General features: G+C 42.5%; 1 protein-coding gene across 2 annotated transcripts; it reads left to right on the top strand.

Moving 5' to 3' along the window:
- Positions 1-2,544: 2,544 nt before the first annotated feature.
- gap43 (growth associated protein 43) lies at positions 2,545-15,122 on the top strand. Of its 2 annotated transcripts, none has more exons than XM_084019420.1 (3): positions 2,545-2,857; positions 9,608-10,268; positions 14,015-15,122. In XM_084019420.1, exons 1-3 carry the CDS (start codon positions 2,828-2,830, stop codon positions 14,092-14,094), a joined length of 771 nt encoding a protein of 256 aa, XP_083875546.1. In that variant the 5' UTR covers positions 2,545-2,827; the 3' UTR covers positions 14,095-15,122. The 2 variants fall into 2 exon arrangements, with proteins under 2 accessions (XP_083875546.1, XP_083875547.1); XM_084019421.1 differs by having other exon boundaries at positions 2,549-2,857; positions 14,024-15,122.
- Positions 15,123-18,178: the final 3,056 nt, after the last annotated feature.

Genomic DNA, 18,178 nt, shown 5'->3' with positions numbered 1-18,178 from the left:
GACCGCTTCTCGATGCTGTCAGGACAGCGTGACAATATTGATCTCTGTGGTCAGCGCAGCAGCAGATCCAGTTGCTTAACAGAGCAATCAAATGGCGGGACATACTGTAGATTAGCATTCTAAGACGGTAAGAAGAGGAGCTGCTACTATAGGCTAGGTCAGTTTGCAGTCAACTGCTGGCCAACCTGCTGCAATTGCAGATGGATTTTTGTTTTCAAAGACCTTCCCACACACTCTGTTTCTCTAGCTACCGCCACCCCAGCGTCGGCTTGATTTGGCTCTCGGGGATTTGTTTCCCAATCATTTGTTTTATGCCTGTCTTGCTGTATTACTCTCTTAAAAGGACTTCTTGTTCCCAGTGTGGACAACGATTTGCAACTTGTTGTTTAAATGTTAATGTTGTAAAACCTTTTCATCCATGTGCAGCAAATAGAATGTGTTTGCAATTGAGCGAATGCCTTTGGATCAAAATCTCTAAATAGGATAGAAGAGCACAATACATAATTATAGGCAGATGTGTGACAAAGTATTCAGCCACCAAGAGCGCCACAGGTTCTACTCAACCTGTCAGAAAATAGTGGCGAATACCCCCCATAATTAAAAGTTACAAGTTAACATGTTGTTTGTTATGTAACAAATGTATTCTCAAATGTATTCACATTTGAGAAGCAGTAACTAAAAAAAACACTTAATTGATTGATTATCAAAATGGTTTATCTGCTTCAACTAATTGGTTAATTGACTCATCATTTCAGCTCTAATCTGATGACTAATTGAGACATATGATTCCCATAATTGTCATCATTATTTTCATTCAAGTTGTTCGTTTTTGATTCTTCACCTGTAGGCTACATTTGAAGCTAAGAAGTGGGATCTTGTAAAAAAAAAAAAAAAACAAGTCAGTCTGTTCCCTTGAGCAAGACACTTATCTGCTATAGTTATTCCAGTGAAATGACCCAGCAGGGAACTGTCAACTGGCAGCTCTATGAATGCGCATAGCTGTTTAAAAGTAAAGCAGGGCAGTGCCGAGTAAGACCGTGCATACTCAGCAGAACCCTGCATTATTACAGTGTCTGTGTCACACGGGCTGCTACAGAGCCCGGTGACACATAGCGATGATGTAGTACAGCAAAGTAACGGTGCAAGATTTCCCTGTGTGGCGGCAGCGACCACCGGGAAGGCTGTGGCTCAGCGGTGCGGGTTAATGATTTCCCCTCAGTGAACTGGATGTGGAATAATCCTGTAAGGGAGAAGAATAGCAGAGCACAACCCCTCCGGACTCATCCCCCTCCATCCACCTATCCTCCTGTTTGCCATCCATCCCTCCCTCCATCCTCATTGTGTCTGTAGCATCTGCTGTCGCTCGTCGGTGTCAGAGCGGGGGTGGGGACTTTTCTGTCACCACACTGTGTAGTGTGTGTGTGTGTGTGTGTGTGTGTGTGTGTGTGTGTGTGTGTGTTTGTGTGTATTATGAAAGACAAATAGAGTGTGGGTGTTTGCATGAGCATGCGCCTGCGAGCCTCACTGTACGGTAATGGTTATAAATGTAGTTGTAGGGATAATGCATGCGTGGAGGCTGCTCCTTAAACCAGACTCCGTGCAAATGTGGGCACAGAGGGAGAAAAAAGGGGGGGAGGGAGAGGGAACGGGAGGCACTTTGCCTTGCCTGCCACACCCGACCCTCTTGCTTCCTTTACCTACCTCCATCCCTCTCTCTCTCTCTCTCTCTCTGTCACACACACACACACACACACACACACACACACTCCTCTGCTCTTCTAGACTTTCTGCTGGTGTTTCCATGAGAACAGAGCGCGCTGGGTATGGGGGTGGGGGTGTTGGTGGTGCGGGTGACGTGTCCTAAGAGCACTGTGTGTGTGTGTGTGTGTGTGTGTCTACGTATATGTACGTGTGTACGTGCGATCATCACTGCTCTCTTTCACACGTCTCTGCTGGCAAGAGATGCCCCCGGCTGTGCCAGGAAAAAAAGGCTTTTGGCATCGCCATGGCAATTTGGACGCAATGCTCACAGACACATATCACTGATCAGAGATCCAGAGCATGTATAACACAGAGACTGAGTGGGAGCCTGAGCAGTCGGAGGAGGTGACTTCCATTTGGGAGCTTCTTTTTTAAAAGAAAAAGGACACCTCCTTGTGTGTGTGGAAGGGGAGGGGATAAAAAAGAGGGGTAGTGGTAGAGAGACAAAAATAAAGCACAATAATGAAAAAAAACGATGTATCAGAGAAAAAATTGGCGGTATCCAGTCAGTCATGAAGCAAGAGCCTTTTTAGGGTGGGGCCGCAGGTTTTTTGCTAGAGTCTGGCTGAAAAAGAAGAGGAGGAGGAGGAGGAGGAGGAGGAGGAGGAGGAGGGTGAGAAGATGTAGAAGAGGAGTGCTGATCTAAAAGAGGTGGGGGGGTTCATCACTATGAGCAAGAGGAGGAGGAGGAGAAAGAGGAGGAGGAGGGATAGTGTGAAGGGGAGAGGGGAGGAGAGAGGGAGGGCGGTGGGAAGGGAGGGGTTTAAAGGGCGGGCTTGTAGTCATTGTCAGGCATCGAGTAAGAGAAAGAGAGAGAGGTGCGCCCAGGCAGACCGACTGAAGAGCGTGTGTGTGCAAACTGGGATGAGTAAATGCACTGGGCGGCTTAGCTGTTGATACAGCCAAAGAGAGAGAGAGAGAGAGAGAGGGAGAGAGAGAGAAAGAGAGTGTGTACGCTCAAAAGAGAGAGAGGGTGAGAGAGAGAGGGTGAGAGAAAAAGTGAAAGGGAGGAAAAAGGGAAGAAAGAAGCAGAGAAGAAAAAAAAAGAGAGGATACAACTACAACTATGCTGTGCTGCATAAGAAGAACCAAACCGGTAAAATGCTCTGATTTGCTTCATCAATATTTCCCAGCTCTTTCATAATGACAAAAAAAAAAAATGATGCAATTCAACTTTAAACTTTGTGCCTGTTGGTTTGTAGTCAGATCAGCGTGCTTGTGGGGAGATTAGAGAAAATGTGGGTGTAATTTGCTTTGACTCTGGGCCTTGCTTGTCTTTTACAGAAGTGTACCCACAGAGCCCAGACACGCCTAGTTAATGTGATTATCCCGCATGAATGGATGTTGCCACAATGCCTTTCAGACCCCACACTGTACTTGCAGAGGGAAGACAAGTCTGTAACTCAATCTCGGGGTGCCTGGCATCCCCCCGATATTGATCATGCACTTGAAAAAAAGTGAAAAAATATTTTTTTTGGAAGGCTCTTGCTAGATTGTCTACATCTCTGAAATACTGAAGATTTCTATTCCTGTGACCAACCTGTGTGTGTTTGGAATTGACGCCTTAAACATGGATCTCGGTGTCTTTTTCTACTTCTCTTATCTTGTGCAGAAATGGGTGACACGGGAAAGTAAATTTCCACAGAGAGGGAAAAAAAGGGTGGGGTACGGCGTGAGCAGCACCATCGTGTCAGTGGCCTCGGGGGGATACAATGGGAATAAATGAGTCTAAATGGATTATCATAGCCCTCCAGCTTTGTAAGTGGATGCTGTCAATTGAGGGTACTATGAAGTGTGCACTTATTTAAAGGGTGTGAAAGGCTGGTGTTGGGTAGTGTTTAATAACCCGTAATCTCGGCGCCAGAGAACAATAATTTAAAAAAAAGGTGTTGCATGGAAGCGGGGTGGGTCTGGACAGACGAAGAAGGTGGCACCCTCCTGTGCTTCACTCGGTATTTCAGCAGCTATCGTGGGTTTTTTGTGTGTGATCAGGGGGTTCCTGCCTCCTATCTCAAACGGATCGTGATTTTATCGCACGCTGGATTCTGATGCCACTTGATTGCTTCTTAAATGTTAGCCGGGATGAGTCATATTAACTCTGGCAAGGAGGAGAGAGAGAGAGCGAGAGAGAGAGAGAGAGCGAGAGAGAGAGAGAAAGGAAGCAAGACTCTCCAGTTGAAAGACATGCAGGAAGAGCAGGACGCAGAGAGGCAGGCGGGCAGCGAGAGAACGAGTGGTGGGGTGGATTGTAGCTGGTCCACATGGAGGTAGATGGAAGGAGGGAAAGATGCGAGACGAGGTATAGAGCGAAGGGAACCTCGTGGGCTGAGAAATAGAGGGGGGGAAAAAAAAAAAGGATTGAGACAGGGAGGGAGTCTGTCAAGGTATGGGGGAAGGTAGGGAGAGGCAGGCATGCAGCAAAGCCGAAAGGCAAAGAGGGAACTGGATGGCGGTTACAACCGGCAGGAAATGTGCTGGTGACAGAACAGGGGATGATGGTTGGAGGAGATGGGCTGGCACTGAGGTGAGAAAGATCAAAAGAAAGGAAGCCGGCACGCTGCACACTGCAGCCATGTGGGTGAGGCACTGGCTTTTTCCCACAGAACGCTGTCGCTGCCTTGAGCGTGCGCGTCTCAAGAAAGGGGAAAATATCCTCCCGGCCTACAAGCACTTATACCCCTGCCTCCTGCTTTTGAGGAGCCGAGGCATAAATTAATCCAGACAGACTCCGTGGTCTTCATGGATGGATGAGCAGAGAGCACGGTTTGCTGCTTTAAACATGGCAATATTGCTGCGGGCCCTGCCATTGTGGAGTGTTAAGTGCTTTTGCAACATCTTCACCATGGGAGTGGCTGCTAAGTCTCCTCCGTAGGCCCCCAGCTTTAGCTTAGTCCCATGCAGTTGTGGAACACAATTCATCGGCACAGAAGATGCTCAGATTTCGGTGGGAGATCAAGGATCAAGTTCTTCCAGGTTTACCTTGAACTCAGGTCTCCTTCCATCACCAGGCCAACCCAAAGCTGCCATTTCCCCCTTAATATCAGTACTTCAAAATCCCTCCTGTATGTGCCCTTCTCCATCTCCGCCCCGACTCCATCCCTAGTTCTCCTCCTCCCACCGGGATCAACCAAGCGCCAATCTGCTACCTGGTTATCTCCTGCAGCTTATGCACAGCCAAAGTCCCTTTGCTCCAGAGCCTGGCTTCAGCCAAAAGCACTAGCCACAGCCCGTATTTCCAGTTCCTGCCCTAGACCCTTCCCTCCAGCTCCCCTCCACTTTCACTCGCCTCTTTCCCAATCCAACCCATAGATCAATGGCGATTGTGGAGCCTTTGTTCGGGCAGAGAGTCACTGTAATTGAATTAAAGGCTGCTCCGGAGGATGTAACGACGCTGGCATATGGCCGCTTATTAGTTGCTGTAGAGCATCTTTTCCTGGGCCGTCGTAAAAGGAAACAGTGCATCCTTTAACATCGCTCATCAATTCATCGTCAAAGGAGAGAGAGAGAGAGAGAGAAAGAGAGGGAGGGAGGGAGAGAGAAAGAGAGGGAGAGAGAGAGCGATGGCGAGCAGCGGCTGTGGCAGTCACCACCTGAGCCTCCCCTCTCCTATCTGCAGGAGATAGCTGGCTAAAAGGGTGTGGTGCTCCACTGTGTCTGTATGTATGTGTGTGTGTGTGTGTGTGTGTGAGAGAGAGAGAGAGAGAGAGAGGGACAGAAAGAGAGGGAATGAGTGGGTAGTACTTTGCTCAGTGAGAAAGAGAGTGAAAGACGACAGAAGACAGAAAGAGAAAGAAGGGAAGGAAGATATTCAGCAGACAGCAGCTAGTCGTGGCTCTTTAGTGTCTGGATGGTTCCTGCAGAAAAGCAGACAGCCATTAAAATTATACTAGGATTTTCAGGAGAGAGGTGTCATTGCAGGACGTATGTGTGCCACCAGCAGGGTGGCTAATATTAACTCACCGCCTGCTCAGAAACGGTGGTAATATGATAAATGTTATTTCAATAAATGCTCTATATGTTTTATTTATTACAATATGTGTTTTAATATACAACCAAATCTTCAATAATAACACATTAAAGCTACTATAATTTCAGCAGCTGCACCTGGTCGGTTTGTGATAAAAGGGCCTCAGCAAAGCTCCACCATTATAATTGCAAAATGTACCTCTAATATTTCTTTCCCCTAGATCCAAGGCCGGGTCTGGCAGCGAGGTGAAAAGGGAGTCTCTCGCTTGAATACACCTAAAAAAAATAAATAATAATAAACATGATTATATGCACGCCTGGTGTTTGCTGTGATAAATCAACCGGCATAAAACCCACCTCCGTGTCTTTCCCCCCGTCCTGAAACAAGTCCCTAATGGCACTGGCAATAAGACAGTTGGAAGGTGGTGGATTGTTACTGTGTGTCACCGTTGGGGGATGGTGTTTGTGTGTGCTTATGGATCTGTCGGTAAAGCAATTGACTGGGGTGTGGTTCTCACGGCAGCCGATGCCCACCCAAGGACGGAGACATGGAGAGAGCACAGGCTGCAGCTGATATTGAAAGCAATGATAGACACATCCAGCCGTCAGATAGTGTACCGAAGACAATTGAGCATGGTCGTTTATTACCTTTACAGACAATAAAGGCAGAGGCGTCCTTTGGTGAATGGCACTCTATTATGACGTTTTCATTATTTATTACATACATAGTGTGGTGTCCTAGAGTGAGCTTTTAATATTGCTATATCATACTAAAGCTTTTATAATTGCATAATCTGTTTTACAATCATGCAAGAAAAGCACTATTATAGCAAATATTCCTATACTTTTTGCTGTATAAAAAAAGAAATACGTTTTAAGTGGTTAATGTAGCGTATCTATGGCAACCAGAAAGACCATGTTCAAAGAGGAAACACTGCGGGCTAATTGTAATAACTCATTTGATTAACCTGATAATGCAAATATATTGCCTCAATCCAGAGTTTAAGCGGCATGGGTCTCGGTGTGAAGACTTAAAGGGAGTGAACCTTGCGGTGTGCTGTACCTTTGGGAGGTGCTGCTGTATTTATGAATGAAAATGTGTGCCGCACAGACACAGAGTGGAATAGCGCCTGCAGGAGGCTACGTGACCAGGGTTCATTTACCAGTCAGGAAGCAATTCTTCAAGGATTTCAATCATTTGTCTGTTTAGATAAGACAATATTTTGACGTAGCAACTACCTTAGTCATTAACCCACAGGTACGTTGTACACCACAGTATAGTACGTTTGATATGACGGGTCAAATGAGCTCAGCGTTCTCAATCTTACGGTCTGTGGACACAACAGTCATTTACAGCACAGCACTTTTGAGGGTGATGCATGCAGACAAATATCAATAATTCAAATGATGACACTATCATTGTGGTCAAACTGTGATCCTTCTTTCCTGCCTTCATACACTGAAGATGAGATCACCAATCTGTCATTTTATTATATTGGCACTCACACACACTCAAATCTCTAAAGTGAATGATATACCCTCCTTCCAACAATGATGTCATACCCCCATATTCCCAAATACCCTCATCCATTGCATTCTCTCTCTCTCTCTCTCTCTCTCTCTCTCTCTCTCTCTCTCTCTCTCTCTCTCTCTCTCTCTCTCTCTCTCTCTCTCTCTCTCTCTCTCTCTCTCTCTGTCTGACTCACTGCATGCAGCCAGTAAGTAATTCTATTTAGAGTTAAGTGCTTGGGTCAATTTTTTTTGGCAATTGTAAGTACCCATGAGATCAGACATAGTAAAAGCCCAATAAGTCACCAGAGACCTGAATATTATTAAGAACAGCAGGTGTGCCAGTGGCGCTTTGTCTGTCTCCATGTTGGCTGTCTGGTCTAATAACACGGCACTTGCTAAAGTTTATCTCTACACTTATAATATCTGATCTTTAAGTAAACAGCTGTAGTTTATATTTCAACATAAATCATCAATACGTTCTGTAGAGCACTCTAAGGGCTCCTGAAAATCTGCTCTCACAGTGAGCTGCATCAAGCTTCTTGTTTTTTCTTTTTTTTAATATCACATTGCACAAAATTGCTTCAGGAAGATTGTGTATATTAGGAATGGCAAAAAGGCCATTGGCTGGATTTACACCCTGAACCCTGGGGATGGCATGTGAAGAGAGGTGGAGGAGGTGAATACACCAACACAGCTGCACCTTGGCCTCTCTCCTCCAATATGGGCTGACAATCCGACCCTGAAGAAGACATGTTGGTTCAGGGCCCCTGGCTCTTAAATCATGTCTCACAGATGTGATTCCTCACACGGCGAGCTGTCCGAGTCAAACCCCATATCCGATATAATGACACTATAGACAGTAGGTATCAGGACATAGACTGATGGACGTATCGAATCGCGTCTTGAAAACCATTTCCACTCCAATTCACTGACCTTAAAAAAAGATCCAATGCTGCTGCTCAGTGACATACACCGCCAGCGTTGATGCATATACCCCATTTGGCCCCCCCGCTGGCCCTGCACCACACCCTGCCGCTGCATCACACACACAACCCCTCCTTAGCCGTGCTGATTGCTCCGCCTGATTTACGAGTTCCTATTGGAGCGCTCCCCTGAGGGGTCAGGTGCACTGCCAATCAGGGTGACATAAAGTCTTTCATAGCACCAACCAGCAGACAGCACTGTGATGAGTTAGCACTCCGGTTGTCAAGGTAACCTTTGATGGTTGGGAGGGGTATGGCAGTGAATGCTGAGGAAATTCTAGCAGGCAGCTCGTTCCCTAGCAGCCAGAGACGGAGCCGTAGAGAACTACTGTACCTACAGAATAGAGATTGGCTCATTATTTTGGAGAAAGAGAGACTTCTTTTTGAATGCTAACATGTTTCTGGTTACAATTTTGACGATTTTATTAGCAGGGAATCCAGGGGACATTAGTAAATGCCATCGAGACGTTTAATTATTCACTAAAGAGGACAATATCAACCTCATGCCTGTTGAATAACTGCATTAAATGCTGAGAGTCATTTGTCGTGCCCCAAATGCCAGTGTTAGTATGTTAATCCATTCTATTGTCAAAGTAATCTCTAAATCCTGACAAAGACTTGATACCTGGATAGACAAAAAAACATAGATTCCACGGTTTTCACATCTTTATCATTTGGCTAACTGATGCTGCACTGCATGCGTGCTCTTTGACCGTTTGTGTTTGCTTCATTTTGCTTATTCACATTCAGTTAAAAGGTGCACATTTAAAGCTTTTTGATTGGTTGAATGCTTTAGAAGAACACTTTACCTTGATTTGTTTGCCTATTCATTTAGAATGTACTGATTCATTTTGTTTGCCACTTTCAGTGCTCATCATTCATTCCTTTATTTGATTTGATTTCTTTTCATTAGATTTATATGACTCATAGCACAACCCACAATTTGATGGACAGCTATGGACCCGGTTACAGAAGGTAATATCATCGAACCGCTTTCAAGTTTACATTGTGTACTGTCCTATTCCTTCCCTTTTTCCTCATCCAGTCCTATATTTTGACTCATTTTCTAAAACAGTCCTGAAACCCTAACCTAACTTTCCCCAGTCTAAAATTCAGCCTAAAATTCTTCAATATTGGCTATAAATACAAACATTCACAAGTTAACCAATAAACCTTCTCTCACAGCTTATACCTTTCAACTCATGCCTAATTGTCCCTTTCTTTGCCAGCATGATATTTTGGGATGCTTATCCTCAAACATACCCCCACAGTAGAGAGACTCTTTTTAGCATTACAACCAGTACTTTCCCTTGCTGGTTTCCAGTGGATCTGCTTGATGGCAATGCAGTAGATGTTAACTTGCTGTATTTTCTCTCGGCTCCCAGGTGGAGAAGAATGAGGAGGCGGACCAGAAGATTGAACAAGATGGCACCACCAACAAACCCGAGGACAAGGCCCACAAGGCTGCCACTAAAATACAGGCCAGCTTCCGAGGACACATAACTCGGAAAAAGATGAAAGACGGAGAAGAAGAGAAGGAAGGAGATAGTCCTGCTGCTGCAGAGGAGGCGACGGAGGGAGGAGAGGAGGCAAAGAAAGTGGAAGGAGAGGAGGCACCTGCAAAGGAAGAGGAAGCTGCAGGAGAGGAGGCCAAGAAGGAGGAAGAGACGAGCCAAGCCAAAAGCCCAGTGGCTGAAAAGCCAGCTAACTCTCCGGCAGCTGCTGCTGCCTCTCCTGTAGGCGCAGCGACGTCTCCTGTAGCGGCAGCACCGGCTGCTGCTGCTGCCGCCTCACCTACGGCCGCCACAGCGCCCTCTGAGCCCCAAAAAGAGGAGCCAAAAGCAGAGGAGAAAGTCGAGGAGAAGCCCAAAGAGGTGGAGGCCCCAGCGGCGGCGGCCAAGAGTCCCACCACAGTCACAGCTGAAGAGAAGAAGAAGGAGGAGGACAGCGAAGAGAAGAAGGAGGAGGCCAGACAAGCCGATGTGCCTGCTGCTGTCAGCCCGACAGCTGAGAAGGAGGAGCCTAACCAAACAAAAGATAAACAAGGTAGGCTACGCAGATTATATTTAATCATTTAACTTCCATTCATTAAAGTTAGGATTGACTTAAAAGCCATCACATTCACACAAGCACATGCCAAATACAATTAGCCCACTTGGACAGGACCTAACATTTACTCAGGTATGCACGTCTGCGAGGGTGCACCGAGTTCAGCGGAAAATATAATCCCATACACCCTCACCAATCAAAAAGCAATTACTTACTGTAAAAAAAACACACTGTGTGTGTGTGTGTGCACCACAGGAAATATCTGCTTGTAAAGTCTTAAAGATCTTTGGCAGTGCTCCACCATTCACTGGTTAACACAGAGACACAGCTCAATATTAGATTAGACAGACTTGTATCTCAGCCTCTACAAGATGGAAACTCCATAATGATGAAGCGGAGATAGGGATAGAAATGCAGGGTCATACAATGGGCTTTAGTGTTATCTTGTGAATGATCAGAGCTATTGTTAAGAAGCGAGGCTGTGGTTTGCTTAATGAGAAAAACATCACGTTGTGTCAGTCATAAAGGTTCACGGACATCTCAGACGGGTCTTATTAATCTCATTTCATTTATTCAAATTAAGACACAAATAGTGGTGGAAACGGATGACGACATTAAATCTTCTTTATACATCACATTAAATGAAATATATTTGATAATAACTTTGCAGTCTGGACCCCCTGGACACCAGCTTTAGATTTTAAATCAAACCATCACTAGACAGAAGTCCAAGTATGATGTCGCCCTGAAATTACATTATAACATTGATGCAACAAAGTCTTGACATTACTCATATTTCTGGTCCAAAGACGCTCAGACTCGGTCAGAAAGGTATAGTTAATGGAGCATGCTCAGTCTGGAGTAGGTAGGAACACACACACACACACACACACACACCAACTGGAGAACTACTCGGAAACTAGGTCACCTAGGCAGAACTGTCTTCCTGTTGTCATAGTTACCACCTCGATGGGATAGCTGCCCTGCATGGAGCAGAGCTGGGATAACAGGTGCTCTGATTTCAATGAATGATTAATGATCTCTACTGGTCACGATCTGCTCGGGGGGAGCCTGTCATTAAGAAACAATACTTGACAAACAACTGCTAATTAAGAATCAAATGCAGGCCACAATCTGCTACCAACTGAAAATAAATATTTATAACCATGTCACTTACTTAAAGCTGCAATACGAAATACATGTACAAAAAAATGTATACCTATAAAGAATAGTGGGCAGCATTTCACCACTTGCACTGGGTCATTAGTCATAAAAATGAGGAAAAAAAAGAAAAGAAAAGAACAGATCTGCGAGCCTGTCAGAATAAAAATTCACGAGTTCAAGTTAGCCATCTGTGTGTCTGCTGTGCCACAGGCTGTAGGTCTGTGTAATGTTACATTTTGATAGTTTGTGTATTGGTTTAAATCTGTGGTTGATGACTATTTTGCTTGGAGGAGAGCGTGCAGCAAAGAAACCTTCAGCTGTCACATGCACATTGCTGAAGCTCCTCCAACTGTCACCTGGAGCTGCCGCACGCTCTCCTCCTCACAAGGTAGCAATGCAGGATGGGCCAGGGCTAGGTGGTTAGCATGTTCATTTCACTAGATATCTTTGCAACACAACACAATACCTACGCGTCTTTGACATTGTTTCAAAACTATTGCTTCTAAACAATCCGTTGATAATATTCATTTATTTTTGGAATGTTTTAAAATAACATTCTGTCTATATCTTACACAATACACTTTTAAAATGTGTCTAGGTAGACACTAGGTACTCTGATCGGACTGAATGATTTATGAGGCTATGATCCAAATTCTCCACCTAGTATGTTTCAGGCTTCACTCAGATGAATCTTGACAGCCTTTAGTTTTCCTAGAACCAGTTAAGAATCTGACAGCTGTATTTCTTTCTGTAAGAGCCTACTTCTAATAAAGGTAAATGTACACAGCAGGAATGTTAGATAATAACACCCAGATCGTTTAGCCTCAGGTGTAACGTGCATAGTAAAATGCAATTTTGTATTGCTCTTTTGTACCAAAATTGAGGACCTCTGTTTTTTGGCTATCTATAAATTCATAAATATCAGAGATGTGGTTTAAATAGGGCTTTAATAGTTGGGTGTCATCTGCATAGCTTTGAAAATCAGAACGGTGCTGACCCGTAGCGCCAACAAACGAAAAGAAAACAAAACGGACCTGGGGTACACATGGAAATGTCTGTTCTTTGAATTGAGACAAATCGAGTTGCGACATGCCTTATGCTAAAAACAAAATTAAAAACATTAATTGTAGTTGGAAAAATGTACATCCAAAACGCTATTCGGGTGATGACTGATGCCAGGTCTTATGCTTCCAACTCTACTACATCAGAGTTAGAAGTTTCACAGTAAACTATGGGTCATTCTCTTATTAACATTCAGTGAAATCAGTGGGCGGAATCTGCAAACCAAGATGACGAACACCAGAGTTTGGGCGTTTGTCTTCCCATCTCTGACACTTATTTCCAAACTTCTCAGCATTTTAGCCACCTTTACTGGTGTACATACTGATGTCAGCATTCCAGAACTGATGTGCTTTAGCTGTATGAATCTGAAGATGTAAAATTGCATTTGCATCATGCAGTTCAGTGGCTGGAGAGAAGTCTTGTCATGCTGGCTAACAAGCTAATTACGTGTTACCTGGAAGATCGCGCTGTGTGAGTCACACATTAGTGCAAGCGCTAACATAGACATGTTCGCCTGACTCTTCTGTCTTTCTCTCTGCCTCGCCCTCACACACACACACACACACACACACACACACACACACACACACACACACACACACACACACACACACACACACACACACATGCACTCTATCACCCCAATCTCCAATGCAATGATGTCATTCTTTGATGTCTCCTCTTCCTATTAAAGGAGAATGAGATCATCACGGCATGAGCTCACCGCTCTCAGGGCACTTGTATAATAGACTGGTCAAAAACAATAAAATAAAGGTCTCCAAATCATTGCAGTCCAGCTATTATTTTGTGGACTACAGACATACAATAACACAAATTTACTAGCAGCAAAATAACATATAGTGCAGGATTAAAGAAGCAGTATTGAATCATGTAAAGACAAATTTGATGCAGCAGTTCAATATTAGAGTGATGCCTAGTGTATCATAGATCCTTATTCAGCAGTATTCACCTCTTAGTAAGCCACCAGCGGATGTTGTTACAGAGCAGTACACTGTGTGCATCACACAGTATTCGATGTGACAGGCCAGGATGCTGCTGTTAGCGTTGTGTGCCAGTTCAAATGCTTCATGGGTCCATTAGGAGCACTCTCTTCCTTTATTATTTACACAGCCAATGTGGGATTTCAGACATTAGGTTGCATCTTCTGACAGACGTGCTCTCAGTGTTAGTAGAGTTGACATCTTGTGAACAACATGGAATTACACAGTTCCTTCTGTGTATTATTTTTAAGCCACATTATCTTGCCTTTAGAATGTTACCTTGTGCTTTAGTATACCTTCTGATGTGAAATATTTTGAAGCCAGAATACCCAGATCTTTATTATTCCAACCTCCCAATGTAAAACCTCCTCCCCACAGGCTAATTCTCTCTCTACCTCTCCACTCTCTCCGACCATCCTTCTATCTGTCATGTCCCCTTTCCCTCCACTTTTCCTTTGGCTTCTCTTGCTTTGCCCTTTTCTTTACCATTCACCCTCCTTCCCTCCCTCCCTCCAGATGCTGCAGATGAGTCTAAAGCAGAGGAGGCCACCCCGGCAGCTGCGGCGGCGGAGGGCACCGAGTCAAAGGATGACTAAGGCGAAGTCTAACCTAATGAAAGCAGAATTAAGAGTATGAAGAATAACACAAAAACAAAAATCTAAAAAGGTTTCTCTTTGCCTTCCCAATGTGAAGGCAGTCCGTTTCTATTTGTTTGTCATTTTTTGTGTGGCAATGATTTTCTCATGTTGGGGGAGTTTCCAGCGTTACGTTTTTTGGCTCAAGCTAATACAATGAGGAAGTGGTGACGATGATGATGATGATGATGTTGATTATGAAAAATGATTGTTATCTTGATGATGATGATGATGATGATGAGGATGATGATGATGCTTAGGAGGAGGAGGAGGATTGGATTGGATTTTCACTATCTATTGTAAGTGAATCAGTAGTGGAATGGACGCTCCCAACTGGAATAGTTGCACATTTAACATGCATTGCGACTGCACCACACTTTATTTGCATTGCAATGCACTTTATTTAAACACATTAAGCAAATAAAATCTGTACTTCTGCAAATGCACGCACAAAAAACATGCTGGTTTAAAATGCAATTCCAGTTTTCAACACTACAATTGTATTGAGAACACTCCAAATAGGTAATGTACTGAAACATGGGATGGGGAATAGAATGTATTATTAAATGTGTGACATTTCCAGTTGGCCAGCTTTATCCTGAATCCAAAAACCACATATAGGACAAGACTACTACTCTCTCTTTTCTGCTTGAGTCATTCAAGCTTGGTTTACACCCCTTTTACAAACTTCCCTGTCTACTCACATTTACAGTAAAGGACCTGTTGCCATTTAAATGACATAAGCATATAGTAAACTATTAGACGTCAGCTATAGTATTGATGTAACTGGCTCTTACATAATGATTTGTGTTCTGCCAACCAAATGTGAGAACAGTAGCATGAACCATCGAACCAGATGCATGATGGGAACTCTCCCTCTGAGAGGAACTTTTTCGCAGTCACAAAAACTTAAGAGGTGTGGCGGCTTCTTTTTGATGTCTTTGGTGTTGTTATGACAGTTTATATGAATTGGAAAAATAGGGAATAAATATAAAAATGCACTGATGTTACGCAAAAAAAAAGGAAAAAGAAAAATCAAACAAATGAGCAAACAAAAAATACTTTTCCCATGTTCCAGTGAGTGCAATGTCCAGTTTCAACCTTATCAAGGAGTTCAAACTTGTGAGAAAAAAAATAAAAATAAAAATGGTTTCAATGTCTGTTTTCAAAATAAAGCAAATGTGCCAATTACCATCATAAAATGTGGAGTTTGTTTAAAGCGCTTTTCTGTTATGTCACCTATACAGGACTAATTCTGCAAACAGACTAAAAAAAACAAAAAAAACAAGAGAAAAAGTTTAACGTTTACAAGTAATGATTTTTTTTATCTGACATACTATAAACTTTGACTTTTTTCAACATGCTATACTATGACTTCTCCTATTTTTTTACATACTTTTTTAAGTACTTTTTTCAACATACTATTTTGTTACTTTTTTTTTGGTTACTATGACGTTCAATTTTGAACATGCTATACAATGGCTTTTTACATTTTTTTCCGACATGCTATACTATGACTTTTTACTTTTTTCAACATAATAAATAATAATAATGGATTGGATTTGTATGGCGCTTTTCAAGACACTCAAAGCGCTCAGACAGGGTTCCAGGTTCCATTCACACACAGTCACACCTGTGGTAGTAAACTATGATAGTAGCCACAGCCCTTTTCTACATACAATAGAAAAATACTATAACTTATTGTCACTTTTTTCAACTTACTACACTATGACTTTTCAACATTTTTTAATAAACTATACTATATATTGTTTTAGTTTTTTCGACATATTTATTTGACACACTACTGTGACATTCTACACTATGACTTTTTTCAACATACTATACTTTTCATCACTATTTTCGACATAGTATACCGACTTGTTTTGACATACTGTTCTATGACTTTTTATTTTTGCAGCATACTATGACTTTTCTTTTTTTATCACTTTTTTGAACAAGCTATGACTTTTTAAACATTTTTCTCCATGCTATATGTTTTCATTATTTTTGGGATAATATGATATTCCATTGTTACTACTTTTGTGGGCAAAGTCAGAAAAAAGTAATTCTCTGACTTTAAACATTTTCTAAACATCCTATACTGTGACTTTACCATACTCAATTTTTATTTAATTTACAGCATGATTTTTTTCAACAAACTACTATGACTCATTTCACCATATCAAATTCTTTAAGTAACTTTTTCACATCATATTCAATCACTTTTTTCCCCCTTACATTTCAAGTCTAATGTGCCCTTTATCACAGCATACTATACAAGGACACTTTTTAAAACACATTTAAGTGTCACATTTTACTTTTAAAAATATTTTTCTGACATATTTTAGCATTTTTTTTTATATATATTTGAACCCATGAATTGCAACATCTACTTTCTACCACTAGCCTCCGCTTTAAACATGAACGTTCCTCATGTGCTTTCCTGGCACACATTTTCCCAGCTGATTTGGAGGTTTGAGATGGAAACTGTGCAGCTACAAGTTAGTCTTTCTAACCTTTAACAGGGCTACATTCCCTGTTCATCTCCATAGTCAGAGGCTATTAATGTTGTTGTGAAACCTAGATCCCCATTCAGCCAAATCCCCCACTGGGGCATAATTGGGTTTGTTCTGACATCTTGTGGTGAAACAGTTTACTGCATCAGCACCCATGACAGTACTGCACATCTTCCATTTTATCATTAATGTGTGTCCACTTTTGGTGAAAAATCCACTCTTACCTTTCACCTACTGCAGAAAAAAAAATATTTTTGACAAGCTGAGTCTCAGTTGTATTTCTCACACTTTCTGAGGACAACATGTCTTCCAGAGAGAATACAACAATACATATATTATTTTATTTGCATGTTACATGGTGATTAAACACAATTGTAGCATCAAGATTCTGTGTTTCAAGCGATCTCCAAAAAGGTTATTTGCCTCCACATCTCACAAATACAGAACATTGAATTCAAACAACTTTTATTTTTTATGAACATTTTCTCATATACCTTTATTACATATTATTTTTTTTTAGAAACTGACTGCAATTACCTTATGCCAGAACAAAGTAAAGAAAAACAAAAAGAAAACATGACATTGCTGTGTCATAATCCATGATTGAATCTCAATTTCCCATGACAATGGGACCGGAGGTACAAACGTGATAGTTACATTTGCTGTTTAAATCTTTAAATGTTGAGTTGTATAAACACGATCTCGTGGATTTGCTGACTTTACAACATTCTAGCGTAGAAACATCACACTGTATATACACACAGAAGAGGAAAAGGAAAGAAATCCAAACTTAAAAGGTTACTACTGTAACCGTAGCTCAACAGAAAGAAGAAAGTTAGCTGTTTGGCGAACTCGTCATGTATCTCATGCCTCAAGTAGGTTAACAATAATGATCAGAATCACGCGCACATACATAAGCCAGTTTTATACAGTGAAGCGATGGTGATGTTTTGAGGCAACGCTCAATAGTAAACTAGATAGCTGTATCTACAGTCTTCAGTAGATATCCAGGTCTGTCTGCAGGGGGTGGTGGTGCTGTGTCCATAGGCTGGCTGGTGGTTTCTATTTGAGCAATGGAAGGACAGTATTCCTTATTCATTTCTCCTTTACGGATAAGACAGAGCTCCATGGCTTTTACATTAGTGGTCTTCATATCAGTCAGTGCTCTTTGGCCGCTTTTAATGACCTGCATGGATACACTTGGACTACATTGGTACGATTTTGCCACATGAAAACCACCTGAAAGGAAGAATGTTTAACCGCTGATAGTCAATATACTGTGGCATCCTTTGAAATAAGATTCTTCTACCCATTATGCATTCCAAGCAGGTTCAAATAAATGCAGAGCATTTATAAAATATATTTTATTTTGTCTGAGAGCCTGCCAGCCTTTGCTCTGCCCTGAGTTTTTTTTTATGTGACACATAGTGAGGCAGACAGACTGAAAAAGACATGTAGCACCACTCTCATGCAAAGTGATCACGAAGAACTATTTTGAACTCAGCTTCCAGATTATTCCCCGTCTACTA

Source organism: Eutrigla gurnardus (assembly GCF_963514095.1).
Source record: "Eutrigla gurnardus genome assembly, chromosome: 10".
Taxonomy (NCBI): Eukaryota; Metazoa; Chordata; class Actinopteri; order Perciformes; family Triglidae; genus Eutrigla; species Eutrigla gurnardus.
Note: the sequence above shows the minus strand (reverse complement) of the source record. Positions and strands in the feature narration are given on the sequence as shown.